General features: G+C 42.9%; 1 protein-coding gene across 1 annotated transcript in view; it reads right to left on the bottom strand.

Moving 5' to 3' along the window:
* The window catches only part of PPP1CB (protein phosphatase 1, catalytic subunit, beta isozyme), a 56,244-nt gene that overhangs the window by 13,610 nt on the left and 21,977 nt on the right, over positions 1 to 20,657 (bottom strand). Inside the window, exons 2-3 of the mRNA XM_015427970.1 lie at positions 6,146 to 6,277; positions 206 to 436 (exon numbers count right to left, since the gene is read on the bottom strand). Of these exons, the coding sequence (XP_015283456.1) occupies positions 206 to 436; positions 6,146 to 6,277 (363 nt within the window). The remainder of the gene's footprint in view (positions 1 to 205; positions 437 to 6,145; positions 6,278 to 20,657) is intronic.

Here is a 20,657-nt window from a genome sequence, read left to right as displayed (position 1 = left end):
CTCTGGAAAGTTGCACAGAATTTTCAAAATACATAGCAACTATCTAAGTGAAAACAACCTTGCATTACAGGACACTCTGAAAGTTTAAGAGCTAACTGTAAACAGCAATTCAAACTATTAACTTATATAACAAGTTTTACTATGTGTTCTAAAGAATTACAAGTATTTCTAAACACTGGGAGCATTTGTAGCAAGCTTTACTTACACTCATCATAGAATCCATAGATGCGATTAATACTAGCACACTCGTGGTTTCCTCTCAAGAGGAAAAAATTCTCTGGATATTTGATTTTATATGCAAGTAATAAGCAGATGGTTTCCAAGGACTGTTTGCCTCTGTCCACATAATCCCCCAGAAAAAGATAATTGGCTTCAGGTGGAAATCCCCCATACTCAAACAATCGAAGTAAATCTGTATATTGACCGTGAATGTCACCTAAAAGAAAGGAAAATTGAGGTTTCAGATATTAGTATAATGAGTTTAGATCCAATTTAGCCCACTATGCTGGTGACATTTTAAGCTCTAAGACGAGCTGAACAATTAGTAGTTGTCTACCTTGATTCTTGAGAACGGTGAATGAGATGGGAGAGGGTCAGAATCCCAATATTAACCCTTGCCTTCCTTTGAACTTATTCACAGCCATCTCTGCTGCTATGGTGCTGCAAATCTTTTGTTTCTTTCAACTGCATCCAATAAGGGATCATACAGTACACAAGGATGTCATAATGCTATTTAACCAATGTTGGTTATGCTGAAAAGGGCAAACATAACCATTCAGATTGAGGGTGGTGCTTCCTATATTGATCACATGGGCAGTTTTAGCTAGTCAAGAACCACTGTCTTTCACAATATCCTTCTCAAAGAGTGCTCCTCTACCAACAACATAGTTGTTCAGCATGCTGCCTTCTTTTGGCTCAACCCTTATTTGGCTCAAATGACTTGGAATATAAATAAAAATCCCCAGTACCAAAACAATCTATCATGCAATACAGATTCTTTCTTTAAGGAAAGTTAGTTTGTCTGAGTGTTAAATATTTCATTTATATATTTGCTGCTTAAAACTGGTTGTTTCAGCTGTATTAGATTAATCAATGAAGTTTTTCAAATTAACTTTTACTTAAGGTCCAAAACTGCTGAATGCTTGCTGCTCCTGGAAATGATGTTGTGAATAATATCAGCAATTATAGAACACCACTTGCACTTGGATGAAGACAAACTGCTCGCTATATGTCATATTACAGTATTACCCAGAACGTAACTCAAAGGGAAAAGCTCAGAACTGCAGAGCTAAAGGTATGAAAGACTAAAAGGCCATTCCAAGGACTATTTTTTCAACAGAAAAATTGGAGGAGCACTGAAAAAACACCATTAAATATTTGTTCTTTTAGGGTAAGTGAAACACTTCTTAATGCAAGTTTTGTCTCACAAAAATGTACAGCATGAAAGCCTGAGAGCTTTTTCAATGGAAAAACTGCAAAATTATAAGGAAAACTGGGGGGGGGATTTTTTTCTCTCCTTTTGAAACGAATACAATGGAAGACAAAGTTTACTACATTTTAATATAAGACAATCTACAGCTGTAAACTGTAAGGCTCAACCTAGGCAGAGGCAGAACTGAGTCAGCTGGGTTGGGAGAAAGAACGCAGGAGATAGCTGCTGGGGAGGTTTTGCCTTTCCTAAACTGCTAAATTATTGGGGAGCATTAACTGAAGTTGCTTTGTGAGAGGACAGAGTTTGAAGGTGAATGGGTGCTTGTACCCTGCAGGAGAGTCGTGCTTTTGTCTGCGTCTGTTTGGGTCTTTTGTCTGGTTTGTTGCTCATTGAGCAAGGTATGTTTGCCTAGGGCTGAATGCAGGCCCCACCCTCTGCTGTTGCTGCTGGGAGGCAGGGGTTGCTAGGCTCTAAATTATAAAGTTCCTTCTAGGCTGAGGTGTGAGCTGAAGAGAGTCAAAGGGCTCTTGGCCTGGGGATGAGACCGGAGGACCCTACATCAGTCTAGATACCTTTAAACTAATTATGAAGGTAGAAAGTCAGCAGGGGAGCAGGGGCTATCCAGTGTTTTGCAGAGAATTCCACACAGTGTTCTCTCTAAGCTGAGTTAGTGTGAGCTAGCTCACAATTTTTTTGTCTTCGCTCAAGAAGGATGGCTCCAGAGCAATGATTTATGCGGTAGCCAAATCTCTTGCTCACAGCTTTAATGCCAGCAGCTCTTGGACATGGTTCTGAGCAGGTCTCAAGAATTGGTGAGAGATGTAAATGTTGTTACACCAATTGGAAACAATGCTATTAAGTTCAGCATTCAGATCAATGGAAAGTTACCCCTGAAATCCAAAACTATCACATTTGATTTCAAAAGAGGGAACTCTACGAAAATTAGGGGAATAGTAAATAGGAAGCTGAAGGGGAAACACAAGAGAGTCAAATCCCGACCTAGAGGATGTAGCTATTTAAAGCTACACTAATTGAAACCCAAATAGAATGCATTCCACAGGTTAGGAAAGGGACTGCCAAATCTAAAAGAAGGCTTGTGTAGTTAATAACACTAGTCAAGGAAGCTATAAAAAGGAAAAGAAAGAGGCTTCTTTTAAAAAGTGGAAGGTCTGCCCCAATGAACTAAACAGAAGGGACCACAGGCTCTGGCAAAAGAAATGTAAGTCAACCATTAGGCATGCAAAAAGATTTTGAGGGGAGGGCTGCTAAAAGTATCAAGACAAACAATAAACATATTTTTAAAAAATATACCCAGAAGACATAACCAGCCACAGAAGAAGTATGGCCTTCAGATTACAAAAGAATAAAGGGACTGCTTAAAGAAGATGGGTTTTAAGTTTTTTTGGTTTTATTGTTCAAGGTCTAAGAACAAGGAATGAAAGAAGAAGAAAAAAGGAAGATGGGGAGATGGCAGAGAAGTTCAATGGTTTTTTTGCTTCTGTGTTCATTGTGGAAAGAAGGAGGCATGTGCCCCTGTCACAGCCCCCATTTTCAGGAAGGGAGGGAGTCTGAAGAACTGAATCAAACTGAGGTGACCAGAGATAAAGTTCTAGATCTACTAAGGAAATTAAAAAACTGTTAAGTCTCCAGGTCATGATGGCATAACCTGGAGATTTCTTAAGGAACTCAGATGAGAGATACCTGATCTACTAACCCGTTTATGTAACCTATCACTAAATTTAGCTGTGGTACCAGAAGACTGGAAAGTAGCAAAATGTTACACCAATATTTAAAAAGAAATCCAGAGGGGAACCAGGAAATGACAGGCCTAATGTCTGTCCCAGGCAAATTAGTAGAAACTGTAATCAGAAGATAGAATTATTAGGCACACAGAAGGACAAAGCTTGCTGAGTGAAAATTAGCATGGCTTCTGTAAAGGGAAATCCTGCCTCACCAACCTTTTGGAGTTCTTTGAGAAAGTGAACATGCATGTAGACAATGGTGACCTGGTAGATATTATATACCTGCACTTTCAAAAGCCTTTTTATATGGCACCTCAGCAAAGATTCCTGAGTAAACTTAGCAGTCATGGGATAAGAGGACAGGTTCTCTTACGGATTAAAAACTGGTTAAGTGACAGGAAGCAACTGGTTAAGTGACAGGAACCAAGGAGTAATACTAAATGGACAGTTCTCAAAATAGAAATAAACAGTGGAGTCCCACAAGGATCGGTATTGGGGCTGGCACTATTTAATTTATTCATCAATGATCTGAACTAGGGGTGAGTAGTGCAGTAGCCAAATTTGCAGATGACACAAAATTATTCAAGATGGTGAAAACCAAGGCTGACTGTGAAGAGCTCCAAGAGGACCTCCACAAACTGGGTGAGAGGGTGACAATGTGGCAAATGAAGTTCCATGTTGCTAAGTGTAAGGTGATGCACATTGGGACAAATGTCCCAACTGCAAGTATAGGCTAATGGGATCTGAACTGGCTGAGACTAAGAGAGAAAAAGATCTTGGGGTCACAGTGGATAGCTCAATGAAAGTGTCAAGCCTGTGTGCTACAGCGGTGAAAGAGACAAATTCTACATTAGGGTTTATTAGGAAAGAGATTGAAATGAAACGGTTAATACTGTAATGCCCTTGTATAGATCTGTGTACAGTTCTGGTCACCATATCTCTGGACACTGTAGAGCTGGAAAAATTACAGAGGAGGGCACGCAAGATGAGTAGGGGGTTCGAGCACATTTCCTATGAGGAAAGGCTGAAGAGTCTGGGACTTTTCAGTTTAGAAAAGAAATTACTAAGGGGGGACATGATAGAGGCTTATAAAATTATGCATGGGCTGGAGAGAGTTGACAAAAAGAACTTTTTCTCCCTCTCCCAAAATCCTAGAACATCCAATGAAGCTTATTGGCAGTAGGTTCAGGATGCACAAAAGGAAATACTACCTTACACAAAGAGTGATTAAAATGTGGAATTCACTGCCAAAGCATGTAGTGATGGCCATAAGAATAATCATCTTTAAAAGGGGATTAAATAGAGTCATGGAGAATGTGTGTATCAATGGCTACTAGCCATGGTGGCTGAGGGGAACCTCCACATTCAGAGGCACTAATCCCCTGAATCCCAGAGCCAGAAGGCAACATCAGGGGAAGGCCTTGGCCTCTATGCCCTATTGTTGGCCATCCAGAACTGGTTGGCCACTGTGTGAGACAGGATGCTGGACTAGATGGACTATTGGTCTGATCCAGGAGAGCTCTTCTTATGTTCTTGGCATTAGATAATTCCTATGGATACAGCAGACATGCATCATTTAAGAGGTTTTTTAAAAAATTACATATAAATAATAACAGCAAAAATATGCTGTAATGTGTTTAATGATGAAACATTATTTAGTCCTCGACAATTTTCCTAGATGGGAGCACATCCGGCCTGTGCTGAAGGCACTGCACTGGCTGCCAACAGCATACCGAATTCGCTTCAAGGTGCTGGGTACTTACCTTTAAAACCCTATATAGCCAGGGTCCGACATACCTGAGGGACCGCCTTTCCCCACATATACCCCAAAGAGCACTACGGTCGGGGTCACAACACTGAATAATTATTCCAGGCTTGCTGCTACTAGGGCCAGGGCCTTTTCAGTGGCGACTCCTTCCTGGTGGAATGAGCTCCCGGAGATCAGGGCCCTGTGGGACCTCATACAGTTCCTCAGGGCCTGCAAGACGGAGCTCTTCCACCAGGCTTTCAACTAGGAGCCACCCACCACTACCACCAACTACTACCATCAGTAACATCTGCGGTGGTGGAATGGCCCTGAACTGTGATCGAGCCACAGCATCGTGGGAGACCGATATACCACTGAGTTGGGATTGCAAGATTATATCTAATAGCACGCCACCATAATCCATTAAAGAATATCAACTGTGAGCACTTTAATTGTTTGTAAGATTTTAACTTTTTAAAAAGTGTTTTATGTTGACCGGGCACATTGTGTTGGTAAATGTGAGCCGCCCTGAGCCTGTCATGGGAGGGCGGGGTATAAATATAGTAAAATAAAATAAATATACTTGAATTAGAACAAAACCACTCACAATTTACAGATTCAGTAAAAATTAAAACTAAACTAGTGTGAGAGCTAGATTTTGTGTTTTTTTAAAACTAATAGTTCATTTGGAAGTTAACAGAGCTTAGCTCATTGGTGATGGGTTTAGGAGGATGGACAAGATCCAGAGACTGCTACACCTCTTCAGCTGCCCAGCAAAGAATCTGAAGCCAAGGAACTAAAGACAGAGTGGTTCTTACTCCAAAATGAATGCACAAACAGCCTGAATAAACCCACCCCCCCAAAAAGTGAAGCATTTTAACTTGGTCATATAAATTGCTTTTATGAAATGGGATAAGATTAGTATTTAAAGACTGAACACAATTCTCTGTTCATACAACAGGACCTAAATTAACATAAGCTCTCAAGGTTGGCATGTTTTACAATACAAGTCACTCAATTATACAAGATCACACCTCTGCCTAATATATCATTGGGACAACAGGTAAGTAGGTCATCTTTTTATCAGGTATCTACTGGTAGATGAGATATCAACAATGAAGAGCAACACCCTCTTAATACATAGTAAAGCTGGATGAATTTGTAACACATATTGCAAGACAAGACCTTGTTCCTAAGTAGGTATTATCAAATACTATCTCATACCACAGATCTTCAGTGGTGCTTCTAGTTCCAGGAGAATGGGCTGACTAAGGAAGATTTCTCGTGATTTTATACACAAGCCCCGAACTTCAGCTTCTGTCATCTGCACAATCTTGCCAGGACGACATCCTCGCACTAAAAGAGAAGAGGAAACTCTGAATGCTTATATACTCAATTTATATGAGCACATGACAAAAGAAACTAGGTTTTTAAAGAGGTAACATTTTGTCTTTTAAGCATTTATAAAGGATTTCATAGCAAATAGGAAACACATTTAATACAGGCTAAAATACAGAAAAATTGTTACTTTGCACTTTAAAAGCTTCTATTCTGAATACCTGCTTGTAAATAAAACCATAGTAAATACTTTTTCTGGTCATCCCAGTTTTAATTGACGAAGTAGTCAATCCTTATCAGTGTACAAGCTATAAGGTTAAGTACTGTGCATGGTATCCATAGGAAAAGGGAGGCAAGCTCTAACAGTAACTTTCAACAGAAATTCTTAACAAAAATCAATATACCAACGTATATACCTTGCAATTCAGTAACCCTATCACAGTTATCAGGGGGAGCATGAACATAGCAATGACCCAAATTACATGACTGAAATACAGGTGGCCTGGAACATGTGGGGAAGAATTAATCACAGGCCATCCGTTCCTGTCAGGAAAGCAATGTGTCCTATTGCTCAGCAACAAAAATTCCACTGAATAGTTAAGGCCAGGGTATTTGTTGCTTGATAGCAATATTCTATTCTATTTGCGGAGCATTTTCATTCTATGTAACAGCTCTTCACTCAGACTCTAGGATGTTCCCCTCCTTGTCAAGTCACAAAACAAGACCCACCAGAAGTAACATCTGGTTAGAACAGGGATTTCCCAGAAAATGTAACTTTCTAGTAATTCAGAGTCACAGTTTGCATCAGCTATAAACACTGCAATGGGAGAAGACAAGAGAAGAACATTTTTTAAAAAACAAAAGCAAACAGATTTTCCCTGGGTCCTGAACTGTCTAGTCCTGTATGACCTAACTCATTGAATTAAGGCAGAGTGTAGGGGGAGAATGATAGCTTGCCACATCCTGGAATGAAAATGTGTAGTTAGTTGGATAGACGTACATGTTCATTTCCTTTTGTTGTCATAGCGTCCAAAAGTACTCTCCTACCTGCTGGGACCTACAAATAGCTAATTTAAGAGGGTGGACTGATTCCACTCCCCCACATCTGTGTGGTTATTATTCCATGTGAGCCACATGACCCTGGGAACAGAGATGTAAAGGCCAGGGCGGGGGAGAGACAAAAGTATTAGAAAATTTAGCGAACCACTGAAAAATCCTATGAAATATTTTCTCTTTTGGAATGAACAAGAAAGGGGACCCGCGATACTCGGGGGGGAGGGAAGAGCTCCATGCAGAGCAGGAGGAGGTGGCGGCGGCGGCAGCAGGTAAGCCCCCCCCTGTCCCTGGCGGCGTGGCCTGAGCCGCTTTCAGCTGCCGGGCCCCACCAATCGCCCCCCCAGCTCCTTCACCCCCCCCCCGTCTCCCCCCCCCCCCCCCCCCGGCCGCCTCTCTGTTATATATTGGGATTGAATCATCCCTGATTGCCCCCCCTATATTTTTTCAACTTTTTAGATTTTTGTGCACACCTGGGGACGGTCCCAAGTGTGCAAGAAAATCTCCCTGCCCCCCACGTGCCCCCAATGTGCAGATTTAGATATCCGGATGCAGGGGGCGCCTTTGCTATTAGATATATAGATGCTTTAAGATAATGTTTTAGTCAGACTGTGCAGTGTATTAATGTTTTTCATAATACAGTAATTCAATGGTATAAAGTTTAACTTGATATCCAAATATGCTACTTAGGCCTACTGTGACTCACACTCGTTTGCTACAAAATTTGCAATTTCAACTTTTTTTCTGTTTCCTGGGTGGCAAAAATTAATATGCTTGTGCTAAGACTGTATAGGACACAGCAGTTTGCAGCACTGCCTTAAGTACTGAACATATCTACAATTTTGCTTGTACAAAAGCAAGGCCATTTGTACTGTTAGATTCCATAAATATTCCAAGCAGTATAACTTATAAATGATGCATTTTATATTGTTGAAGTAATAATTTTAAGTCTCCCTGCCTGACTAAAGCAGTTTTGGATTTGGTGCTGAGCACCCCCCAAGGATTGTTGTCCTTGGGACTTCAGTGATGGCGGCTCACTTTGCCACCATCACCACTACAGAGTAGGCAAGATAATGTGCTCCCACCTATGCTCAATCACACGCTGAAGCCATTGAGGGAGGGAATTGCTTTCCACCTTTTCTATAAAAAGGACGATGAGAAATGCAAATATATACAGTACATTCTTATCAAACCTAACTTGATTTATTTAATAGAATAGGAATCAGGCTCGTCGTAGCCTGGCCGCCCGGCTGCGAGCCCCCATCTCCTTCCCCGACCCCAGAGATGAAAACTAGTCAGAGGGTCAAAAATACTAATTTTACTGACCAAATACTGACAAAAAACTGACCAAATACTGACAAATTACTGAACAACTTAATGTCAACCTACTGATAAGCTAGTGCTTTAAATGTAAAACTAGGACTTCATTAAAAATTATCATCTGGCCTCCACCATCCCCATAGCCAGCCCCATAGTTAGATGTGACACAGATAGAAGGATTACACACCTTTTTATTGAATTTTTTTTATGAATAGAGGAAAATGTTTTCATTATTGTACAACATTTAAGGCAAAAAAAGATTCCCTTTTAAAAATAATCACATACTGCAGATAATAAAACAGCAAAACAGCAAAAAATATTAAAAACCAAACATAAAGTAATAATTATGAAAACAAAACATAATTACTGTAAGGTAAGACTTGTCTTTGCTTTTATTTTTATTTTATCTTTGGTTTTGTGATGAAAAAGGAACTGACCAGCAGCCTGCCATCCCTGGTGGAGGCCGTGCCAGGCTGGGCATTGGAACACCCTAGACCGATCGTCCTGTGTGGTTCGGACGATGTGGCCTCCACTCAGGCGATGGACCTACTGTCATCTGTGGTGGTGCTGGGACTCTCCCAATATGTAACGATTCCCACTCAACACACAATCGATCTGATCTTCGCGGCAGGGGTCAAGTGGACCGGGTTACTACATCAGCAGTGCCATGATCGGACCACCAAGCGCTGAAGCCCCATCTGAATGTTTCACCCCGACCGTTTGGGCGGCGAGTAGATTTCAGCTAGCCCACAGAGCCAAATGGACCCTATGTGGCTTCAAATGGCCCTGCGGGATTCGATGCCCTCTGGCAGCTCATTTGATGCGCTTGTGGAGGATTGGCACAGCTGACTCTTGGCAGCCATCAATGAGATCGCTCCCCGATGCCCTCTGTGCCCTCACTCTAGGCTGGCTCCTTGGTTTACCCAGGAGTTGCGGCTGATGAAGCAAAGGCCAAGATGGCTAGAGAGACAGTAGCGGTGCGCCTGCAATGAAGCCACAAGAACATCTTATAGAACATTTAAGAAATCCAGAGATGGAAACTAGTTAGAGGGTCAAAAATACTGATTTTACTGACCAAAATTCCAAAAAAACTGACCAAATACTGACAAAAACTTTGCTTTTACTTTATCTTTCGTTTTTTGATGAAAAAAGAAGTTAACAAACTCTTTTGTTTCTCAACAGTTTTCTGCACTGCATCTACAAGCAGTGTTCCCTCTAAGCTGAGTTAGTGTGCGCTAGCTCACAGGTTTTTAGCCTCCGGCTCACACATTTTTGTCTTAGCTCAGAAAGGAGGGCTCCAGAGCAAACTAACAGAGCAAACTAATCTATGCGGTAGCCAAATCGCTCGCTCACAGCTTCAATGCCCGTAGCTCCCAAAGTAGAATTTTTGCCCACAAGACTCTGCAGCTTAGAGGGAACATTGTCTGCAAGCATTTTTTTTTCTTGTCTTCTTCCATTGCTTACTCCACTCCTTCTAGCATGAGCTGTGCTGTGCTGAATCCCACCATATTCTTTTTCTCAGCAGCCTCCTTTACATGTTTGGTTGCATCATTTAGCAACGCTTAAGCAGTCATCTTCTTCTCGTTCTGCTGTCGCAGCCTTTTCAGTTTTGCTTCCTTCTCTTTTCTCTCCTTCTCTTCACTATCTTCTTAAACCTTTCTGCCTTTTCCCCCTTTTCTTTTTCGTTTTACTCTTTAATGACACACTGTTTATCACAATATTGCATGTAGTGAACATGAACTGCTCTTGCCATCTATAAAAGCTCCTGTGTGTAACATGGTATACATTGTTTTCATATACATGATATAAAGTTTCTTTGACGATTAGGTGGGCAATCAAAGTTCTCTCTGATATCCAGGCCCTTTCCGTCAAAATGCGTCCAGTTTTTGAAAACCCTCTTTCTATGTCCGTACTACCATGCAATAATGATAATGCTACTTTCACCACCTTAGTAACCAGTGAGTATTTTGGATCTCCAGATGGGTGTGTCTTTTCAAAGAACTGATGCCAGTATGTATCTATGCGGCAAGTTTCATTGGCAGTTTCATCTTCAACTCTTAAAAAGTTCCCATTTATTTATTTATTTATTATTTTTGGGATTTATATCCCGCCCTATCCAATCTTCAGCCCAGGGCGGCTAACAGACGGCCATGCTGAAGTTAAAATATGCATACAAGTAAAACATAATGAAACAATATATCTTACATAAAATTTGGTGCTCTGATAATTTACATAAAAACCAAGATACGCGACGTTCCACACCGCAATCATGTCCACTGGAATATCCATCGGGAGTGCTGCTGCTACTTTCATTATCTCCTTGTGGGTTCCCTTCCTTGACCATCTGTGCTGGAGCTAAACATTGAAGATATCTGAAGATAGGCTTGTCCAAAGATGACTGGAGTAAAAGGTGTTTGCAGGCTGCTATGAAATGTTTATTTGCTCCTGTTAAAAAGAGTAGCTGTTCCTTTTCAGAAAGGTTTTTTTCAGTTCATCACAGATTCTACTTTCACAGGTATGTAGTGCTCATCACTAAAGGCTTCAAGAGACAACGGTGCTGAACTCTTACAAATTTTTGTGTTTTTACTTCACTGTGCATCACACGCACCGAAGCCTTTTCTTTCTGGAACACTCTAGTGAACTTTGTAAATAAGCAGGCACTCATGCAAAAAAAAAAAATCACCTCTGCTTTCATTGTCTCGTGTTTTAAGAGGTTAAGTATATTTCTATACGTTGTGGAAGATTTCACCAAATCACTTTTACTCTTAGGAACAAAGTCCTTAAAGTACTTCATAACTGAACTAAAAACAATCTGTCTTCTCACTGGGAAGTCATCATGTTTCCCCCAAAATGCAGTAATGAAAACAAAAGAACACAAACTGCATTCACAAAAATCAAAGAAATACTGACTTTACTGACCAATTTTTTTAAAAAAGTGACAAATTACTGACCAAGATGAAAAAACTGACTTTTACTGATTTTACTTAGCATTTTCCACCCCAGATCCTATGAGATGGCACTCAGAGCCACTGAGAGTATTATGTGGTCACAATTGTGTCTGCAAGCTCATGCCCAGCCCAATTATTTAGAATAATTTGGTCTATGACTGTTCTGCCACAAGGCAGACCAAATGTTAGGGAATTGGACACTGGCTGTGAGGCCTTTCCAAGCTACTTTGCAGATAAAGTCCTGTTAAGTGAACTCGAGGCTCTATGCATGTCTTCTAGTCAGGTTATGGATTATTTCAGTCCGCTCAGCCTGGAGGAAGTTGACAAACTGCTCTTAACTGTATGCCCTGCCACATGCTGCCTTGACTGCCCATCATGGCTAATTAAAGTGGGCTGTGATGGGTTTCGGGATGCCCTACGAGAGATTAACAAAAAATCCCTCTCAGAGGGACAGTTCCCTAGGCCACTCAAGGAAGCTGTGGTTCATCCGCTCCTGAAAAAGCAATCTCTGGATCTGGTCGAATTGGCTAATTACCGTCTGGTCTCTAATCTGCCCTGTTTGGGTAAAATAATTGAGAGGACTATGGTAATTCAGCTACAGAGGTATTTGGATGACACTTCCATTCTAGATCCTTTCCAGTCCCATTTCCACCCAGGCCACAGGACGGAGATGGCACTGATCGCCCTCATGGATGACCCCCGGAGGCATCTGGATCAGGGAGCATTGGCAGTGATGATGCTCTTGGACCTGTTGGTGACATTCGACACAGTCGACCATCAGTTACTGATCCACTGCCTCGCCAACACTGGAGTCCAGCCTTGCAATGGCTGGCTTCCTTCCTTCAGGGTCAGAGACAAAGGGTGGCGCTAAGGGAGAAGTTTGGTGTAGTAGTTAAGTGCACGGACTCTAATCTGGGAGAACTGGGTACTGGATAACCTTGGGCAAGCCATAGTTCTGTCAGAGCTGTTCTCTCAAGGACAGTTCTGCAAAGAGCTCTCTCAGTCCCACCTACCTCACAGGGTGTCTGTTGTGGGGAGGGAAATGGAAAGGAGATTGTAAACTGCTTTGAGACACTGAGTGAAGGGCGGGGTATAAATCCAATCTCTTCTCTTCTTCTTTCCTTATCCCAACAGCCCCCACTGATTTGTGGAGTGCCCCAAGGGGTGGTGCTGTCCCCAATGTTATTTAACATCTACATGCGTCCCCTTGACCAGATTGCCCGGAGGCATGGACTGGAATGTCACCAGTATGCGGATGACACCCAGCTTTATCTGTTGTTGGATGGCCAGTCTGACTCTACACCAGAAGATCTGGACCAGGCATTGCAAACTGTGGCTGGTTGGCTCAGACTGAGCCAACTGAAACAGAATCTGATGAAGACGGAGGTCCTGTGCCTGAGCCGGGGTGGCCCAAGGGTAGGGATCCTACTTCTCACCTTTGATGGGGCGCCACTGGTGCCAGCGCTGGAGGTTAGGAGCTTGGGAATGGCCCAGGTGGCAACCACTGCCAAATCAGCCTTTTACCACCTCTAGCTCATTAGGCAGTTAGTTCCCTTCCTCGACTGCAATGACTTGGCGACAGTGATCCATGCGATGGTCACCTTGAGATTGGACTACTGTTATGCTCTCTACATGGGGCTGCCCTTGACTGAAATCCAGAAGCTATAGCTAGTGCAAAATGCTGCAGCCAGGCTTCTGATGGGCCTTATGCAGGATATCCAGCCTATGCTGAAAGCACTGCACTGGCTGCCAATAGCATACCGAATTCACTTCAAGGTGCTGGTACTTACCTTTAAAGCCCTTTATGGTGAGGGGGGCACATACCTGAGAGAATGCCTTTCCCCACGTTCCCCAGACAGCATTGCACTCAGGGTCACAAAATCAACTGGCCTCCCAGGTCCTAAAGATGCCAGGCTGGCCACAACCAGGGCCTTCTCAGTGGTGGCTCTGGTGGAATGAGCTCCCAAAAGAGATCAGGGCCCTCGGGACCATCTTACAGTTCCGCAGGGCCTGCAAGGTGTCGCTCTTCCACCAGGCCTTCAACTAAGGAGCCCCACCAAATAACATCAAATAACTGAGAAGTGACAGTGCCCTTGTCCTTGGTTTACCACCAACAGCCTGTGCTGTTGCCTAAATATAATTGGTTCTGCCTTCTGTAAGCACTGTTATAAGTACCTGGTCACTTACTAGCACTTTATGATAACGTAGAGTTTTATTATTTGTTTTAAGACTGTATATAATTTGTTACCTATATGTTTAATCTCTTTGTAAGCTGCCCTGAGCCCTGGTCCAGCAGGAAGGGTGGGGCATAAATTAAATAAATAAATAAATTCACGAATTCTTTCGTTTCTCAACAGTTTTCTATCCACAAGCATTTTCCCCTTCTCCTCTTCTTCCATTGCTTTCTCAACTCCTTCTAGCATGAGCTGTGCCATGTTGAATCCCACAGTATCCATCACCTCTACTTTCATTGTCTCATGGACATTGCCTGTAGTAATTGTTCTATGTGTAGTTGTGCTGAGGCTAAGAAGTCCTTTCAAAATACTGCCAAAACAAAAACCTTTTTTATTAATACGTTTTGCAACTGCCAAAGCAAAGGAGCGATCTACTGTATCCAATGTCCATGAGGTAAATTGTATTTGGGTCAAACATCTAGACGTGTAAAAGTCAGAATAGGTGAACACCAAAGCTGCATTAGATTGCAAAAGCGTTCTGCACCATTAGTGAACCATTTTCTGGACTTGGGACATACGGATAAACAGCTAAAATTTTTGATTGAGACTGTACAGACTACCAATCAGAACATGTGCAGAGTGCCCCTGAGAAGAGAGTTGTTTTGGATTCACCAACTGCAGACATGGGCTCCTTTGGGATTGAATGAAGAAGTGGACTGGACTTGCTGTTTGTGAACATCTGTAATTGTTTTATGTCAACTCATTGTGCTGACCTGTTTCCCCCTCCCCCCCATGCTGCTCCTTATCTTCCTCTCCTCTGTACTCCCTCCCATCTTGTATCTATCCTGGCCGACACTGTGCAATGTAAGTAGGTGATTGCATCACCCCAGGATTACCATATATGAAAGCCATTACAGCAGTTTGATGGAGGGACACACATTCAGACCTATGAAATCTCTGTTACCAGGTTTGTTGGCTAATTCAATGATTTTATTTTAATTTGGGGTTACATTTATTGTACAATTGGATTTATTATAAAAATTTCACAATTTTATTTCATTTTTTAAATTCAGAATAATTGGTGGAATTGATATGGCTATACTTATGGCCCATCACTAATACCAGCAATACAATTACAAATATACAAGGTAATTTTATCTTTGAAAGAATCATTTTTCAATTAATAATGATTTTATATACATTTGGAAATAAATAATTAAGTTTCTTCCCCCCCCCCATTTTTCTTTTTATAATCTCAGGAAACAACATCTGGTTTTAATATATGAGTACTAAAGATCTTGTATACAGGTCTAGGAATGTGTGTCTATACTATATTGATAATCGTGACCACTGAGGAAGGCCCTTAGGGGCCGAAACGCGTTTGGTCTTCACTAGGAAAATGTTTACCCATCATATGTATTAATATTTGATAAGTTTTTATAAGTCCGATACTTTAGATAAAGATTTTTATCAGTATAGGTTTTAACATGTGTGCACCCTAATAAATATTTGTACTTTTATAATATATATTGTTAGCTTAGCCAGTGGGCCAAAGCGGGCCGGCCTTGTTCCTCCCCCCTGCCCGTTCAAGGTGACGGTGGGACAGGGCGGCCGGCCTCAATCCTCCCCCCACCGCCCATTCGAGGCGGTGGTGGGCCAAGGTGGCCAGCCTCATTCCTCCCCCCACCACCCGTTTGAGGGCCTGGCGAGCCAAGGAACCCGGCCTCGTCCCTCTCCTCACCAACCCGTTTAAGGCGCCGGCGAGCCAAGCTGGCCAACCTCGTTCCTCCCCCCACTGCCCGTTTGAGGCCGTCCACCCGCTGGGGCCTGGTCCTCCACACTAGCCGTCGATCAGGGGGAGCAGCCGCAGAAGCGCCACAGAGACGGGCGAGGTGCTGGGGAGGCGCAGCGCTGCTTTGGGCAGGAGGAAGACAGGAGATGTGTTCAGCAGAGTGAAGGCACTGTGTTCTGAGGCACACTTGGGCCGGCACCGCCTCTTTGGGCAGGCGTCAGAGAACGCAGCCAGTGGCCACGGTCCCCGTTGTGAGTGGCAGTTCTTGCATCCAACGGATTAGGGAGTGCATTGAACGTGGCCACCCCAAAACAGCTTTATTCTATATAGAGATTTTTTATGCTACCTCTCCATGAACCTGCCCAAGGTGGCTTACAAAACAAAATAAAAATAGAACATGAAAAAATTAAAATCCAGCATCAGGGTGGGGAAAACTGAGTCAAACATAAAACAGACCTCAGACAGCGCAAAATAAGCTTTCAGGGGGGAAAATACAGACTCAGCCCTGTAATTAAAACCCTGAGTGAACAGAAATGTTTTGGTCTGTGCCTGAAAGAAAGCAAAGCAGGTGCCAGGCAAACCTCAAGGGGAAGGCCACAAGTGATATGCCACTACTGAAAGAGCCCTGTCTCTGGCTACCACCCATGCCACCGCTGAAGGTGAAGGCACAGAGAGCAGGGCTGGTGAATCAGATCTTAACTAGCAGGCTAGACAATATGGGAGAAGGCATTAGAGTACCCAGGGCCCAAGGCATTCAGGGTTTCAAAGGTAAGAACCAGTATTCTGAACTGTGCCCAGAAAAAAAATGTGCAGCCAGTACCAATCTTTCAGGACTGGGGTGATATGATCCCTGTCTCCTGTCCCTGACGATAGCCTTGCAGCTGCATTTTGAAGCTGAAGTTTCTGCATTCTCTTCAAAGACAGTAATCTAGCCTGGATGTAATCAGAGCAGGGACCACAATGGTCAGATCATTCTTTTTGAGGAATGCCTGTAGAAGGCATATTAGATGAAGCTGATAAAAACACTAAATGCTGCAGAGGAGATCTGGGCCTCCAATTGTAGGTCAGGATCCAGCAGTACCCTCAGGCTACTAGCCCGCGTGAAATCCTCCAGAACAGGCTGACTCCTCAATCCTCAAGCAGCTTTATCACTGACCAACAGCACTTCAGTCTTGTCTGGACTGAGCTTCAGTTTACTGGCCCTTATCCATCCCATTAACATCTCCAGATACCTTTTCAGGACTTCTACAGCCCCCCCAAATCAGCAGTTAAGGAGAAGTAAAGCTGGGTGTCATCCACATATTGGTGACACCTTACTCCAAATCTCCTGAAGATCTCTCCCAGTGGTTTCAGGAAGATGGCCTGGGAGACAACACGGAACCCTCTGAGACCACATCAGCATAAATGCCACAATTCCAAGCAGACGTTTCCAAGTAACATCTTCTGGAATCTGCCAGTTAAAGAGTGGAACGATCGAAGTATGGTACCTTCCTCTACTCAAGCAGCCTCTCCAGAAGGAGACCACAGTTGAAAGGTCCAAGGATACACTCCCATCATCTCATGGCAAAAATAATCTGTCAGAGTGACCAAAGATGTTTCTGTCCCATACCCAGGTCTGAATCAAATGGGATTATATAATCCATGATCCATTACTTCATGACCACCTCCCGCTCAAGTACCTTAACGAAAAGTAGAACGTTCACCACTGCATTCTAGTTCAGCTAAGCAGGGTTTCTAGTATAATGATAAAATTACTGTTCCATCAACCTATTGGTTCTGAACAGCTGCATGATGATCCACAACAACTGAGAAAAATTTGGCTACAGCCAGAGTAACTTCTTTTGTTTATCACTCAGAAGCCACATCACTCTAGCAGGGGGTGACACAGAGGACAAACCTTCAAGAGGGATAATTAACTCATTTCTGTAATCTGAATGGATACAGCAGTCAAGTAGGATATGATCTATATAGCCTCAATTTTCTCACTGCCATACGGGTATAACCTTTCTGAGTATGGTTGCTTTACATAGCACCCACTGGTAACTGTTGAGGGTTGTACATTTAGATGCCTGAAGGTAAAAGCTCTTTTGTATTTTGGAACAATTAGATCTTTCACATAATCTGGATTTTGGGGAGAGGTGAATTCCAACTGCCACTGAGGAGCAGTGCCTAAATAATCAAGCTTCTCAATGCATTCTTTCACTGTACTGAAAAGTTCTTTGATGTCCCAGTAATAGATCATACCCAGAGAGAACTTGAGATAACATAGTTTGGAGTCCAGCAATTTGACCCAGGCAATATAAGATCTATCCTGTCTTACCAGATACAGGAGTCCCTCGGAGGGAGTAGCTCTTAAAGCTTTGAGCTTCCATCTGAGAGCTCTGATCCAAGCCTGATCTGGGGTTTCTGGGATGTCTTTGTCAGGTCAGAACTACACTCCCCCTGTAGAGAGGACCCATTCAATAGCCCAACCCAGTTCAATACCACCAGCCACAAAGCGAGTATAGATGTGGTGGACTGCACACTTCTGAGCAACCAGTCCACTTCATCAGTCTCACCATCTGATAGTCGTCTACACAACTAGGACCAGACTATACTCCAATGGCATCTTGAGACTGAATTGCAACAAGCGTGGAATCTACATCACAGCAGATGTGAACAATTTATCCTCAAAACTGCATTGGGTCTGTATGTTTTCCAGGTCTTCGGGAGTCTGGGATACAAGCCCCTTCACAACTTGAAAAAAGCTCTGTTGAAGAGCATTGGATGGTATCCTCCTTCCACAGCTTCAACATTTCCAGAAATTTTACATCTATACCCGGGAACTGATTTTCAGGGCTGCAAGTCACAGCTGACTCATGGTGACCCTGTCAGGTTTTCAAGGCATAGATCACCTTGCTAGCCAGGTCAGGGCAGAATATTGCTTAGGAACTCCAAATATAAGGCCACCGTGTCGGTCTGCAGTATAACAGCTAGATTTGGGTCTAGTAGCACCTTAGAGACCAACAAGAGCTTGGGGGTAAAAGTTTTCAAGAGTGAAATGTATCTGACAAAGGGAGCTTTGATTCTTGAAAATTTATACCCCCAAAACCTTGTTACTGGACTCAAATCTAGCAAATATTAACAGTAAATGCATATATATCCCCTGGGTTTAATTAAGACTTAGTTTTTGTCCTTGGAAGTTACAAAGAACAAAATATGGTGCAATAGATTTAAAAAATCTTCCACAGCCCAAGGGTGGGGGAGAAAGAAATAAGAAATAATAACCAAACTGCCTAATCTATATATAAAGTGATTCTACCCCTCTCTGCCAAATCAACAGCAATACTTGTATGGATGGGGGTTCATCTTAAAGCAAACAGATAAGTATGCTATCTGGACGTAAGTGATTTCTCTGCTTCCCTGCAGTTAAGGCTCTGTTCACCCAACCATATTTCTGCCTTTAAAAAATCAACCAAGACCCTACAGAATTTTATATTATTTTACCACACACAACTATAAGCTGAACTGATGTCCTGACAACTACTTCTTTGATAGAAATAAAGCTTTTAAAAAATTGTAATACCTTCAGCCTTTAGAACACGTAAAAAGCTTAATCAGTAGGCCTAGGTAGAAACAAATAACAGAACAAAGACAGCAATGGCTGCTGCCTTTCCACAGGCTAAACGTGCCCTTCAAATGATTTACCAACAGAAGTCCCACTGCAAAGACTCCTGTAGATTGAAGTGCAAGACCCTTGTCTCCCGGTTGCCTTGGCAATCTTGTCTCACTCTTTTATATTAGAACTGGGAAATCTGTTTCAGATTTCTCAAAAACATCACCACCATTATAGCAGGCAATTCTGTAGACAGTATTCCAGAATGCAAATTCTCAGTATAAATTAGAACCAAACATAATGAGCTACTCAAGACTGTATGCCTCAAAGACGTTCAAGCCAACACAGAAGAGAGGTATCCAGCAGCAACTTCTATAATGGGAAAGCACCAGGGCTGCTTTTGAATTGGATATGTTTGTAGTTAGCTGGCTTTTTTGCTTGCCTTGTCAACAGAAGGGAGAACTCACCTACCTGATATGCATAAGCTTCTGAGATTGACACTGGTGGTGGTGAAAAGTGCCATTAAGCTGCAGCAGACTTATGGTGACACCGCATAGGGTTTTCAAGGCCAGAGATGTTCAGATGTGGTTTGCCATTGGCTGCCTCTGCATAGCAACTCTGGTATTCCTTAGTGGGTTCCCATCCAAATACTAACCAGGGCTGACCCTGCTTAGCTTCCAAGATTTAACAAGATCAGGCCATGCAGGTCAGGGAGAGATTGGCATTAGTATAATTATAGACTGAATACGACCATTGGATACTCACTGTGAAGGGTCCTTCTCCTCTGAGGCTTGGAGAACATCTTGTGGGTGATTCCGATCCATCACTCCGGGAGGAAGGAAAAAGTCAAACTTCCTGTTTCCTGTGGGGGGAGTCACCCTAGGCTCAGTTCTGGTGCTCCGAAAGCAATACTCTAAAGTAAACCCTCGAGAAGAACAGAAAACTGTAACAACGTGTTAGAACAAGAAGAAGGGTAACCACAGTAACATAAACAGGAATAGAGCAATAGTCTATGAGCCTTGTGGCTCTTTCTTTCAGTCTCTCTCTCTCTCTGCAAGTGAAGAAATAGGTTAAGGAGTAAAAGGAAATGAAGATAGAAATGAAGATGACGACCTGGGAGGGCCAAGATGTCCTCCAAGCCTCAGAGGAGAAGGACCCTTCACGGTGAGTATCCAATGGTCGTTCTCCCTCTGAGGTGGAGACCATCTTGTGGGACCTCCCAGAGCAGTGTCCCTGATTTTTGGGAGGGTAGTCGTCATCAAGCGTTAGAACAGACTGCAGTCCTCTCCGTCCGAATGCTGCATCAGCAGAGTCATACATATCTTGTAATGCCTGATGAATGTGGATAACGAAGACCACGTAGCAGCCCTGCAGACTTCCTCCACCGATGCCCTGTTGGCAAAGGCCATATTCGTTGCAGCACTGCGAAGAGAGTGGGCCGTGATACCTGCAGGAACTCGTTTCATACTCCTGTAGGCTACAGTAATGCAGGACCTCATAGTGTTGCTTATGGCAG

This window comes from Gekko japonicus, unplaced genomic scaffold, assembly GCF_001447785.1.
Source record: "Gekko japonicus isolate JY-2015 unplaced genomic scaffold, Gekko_japonicus_V1.1 scaffold934, whole genome shotgun sequence".
NCBI lineage: Eukaryota > Metazoa > Chordata > Lepidosauria > Squamata > Gekkonidae > Gekko > Gekko japonicus.
This window is presented reverse-complemented; position numbering and strand designations above follow the sequence as displayed.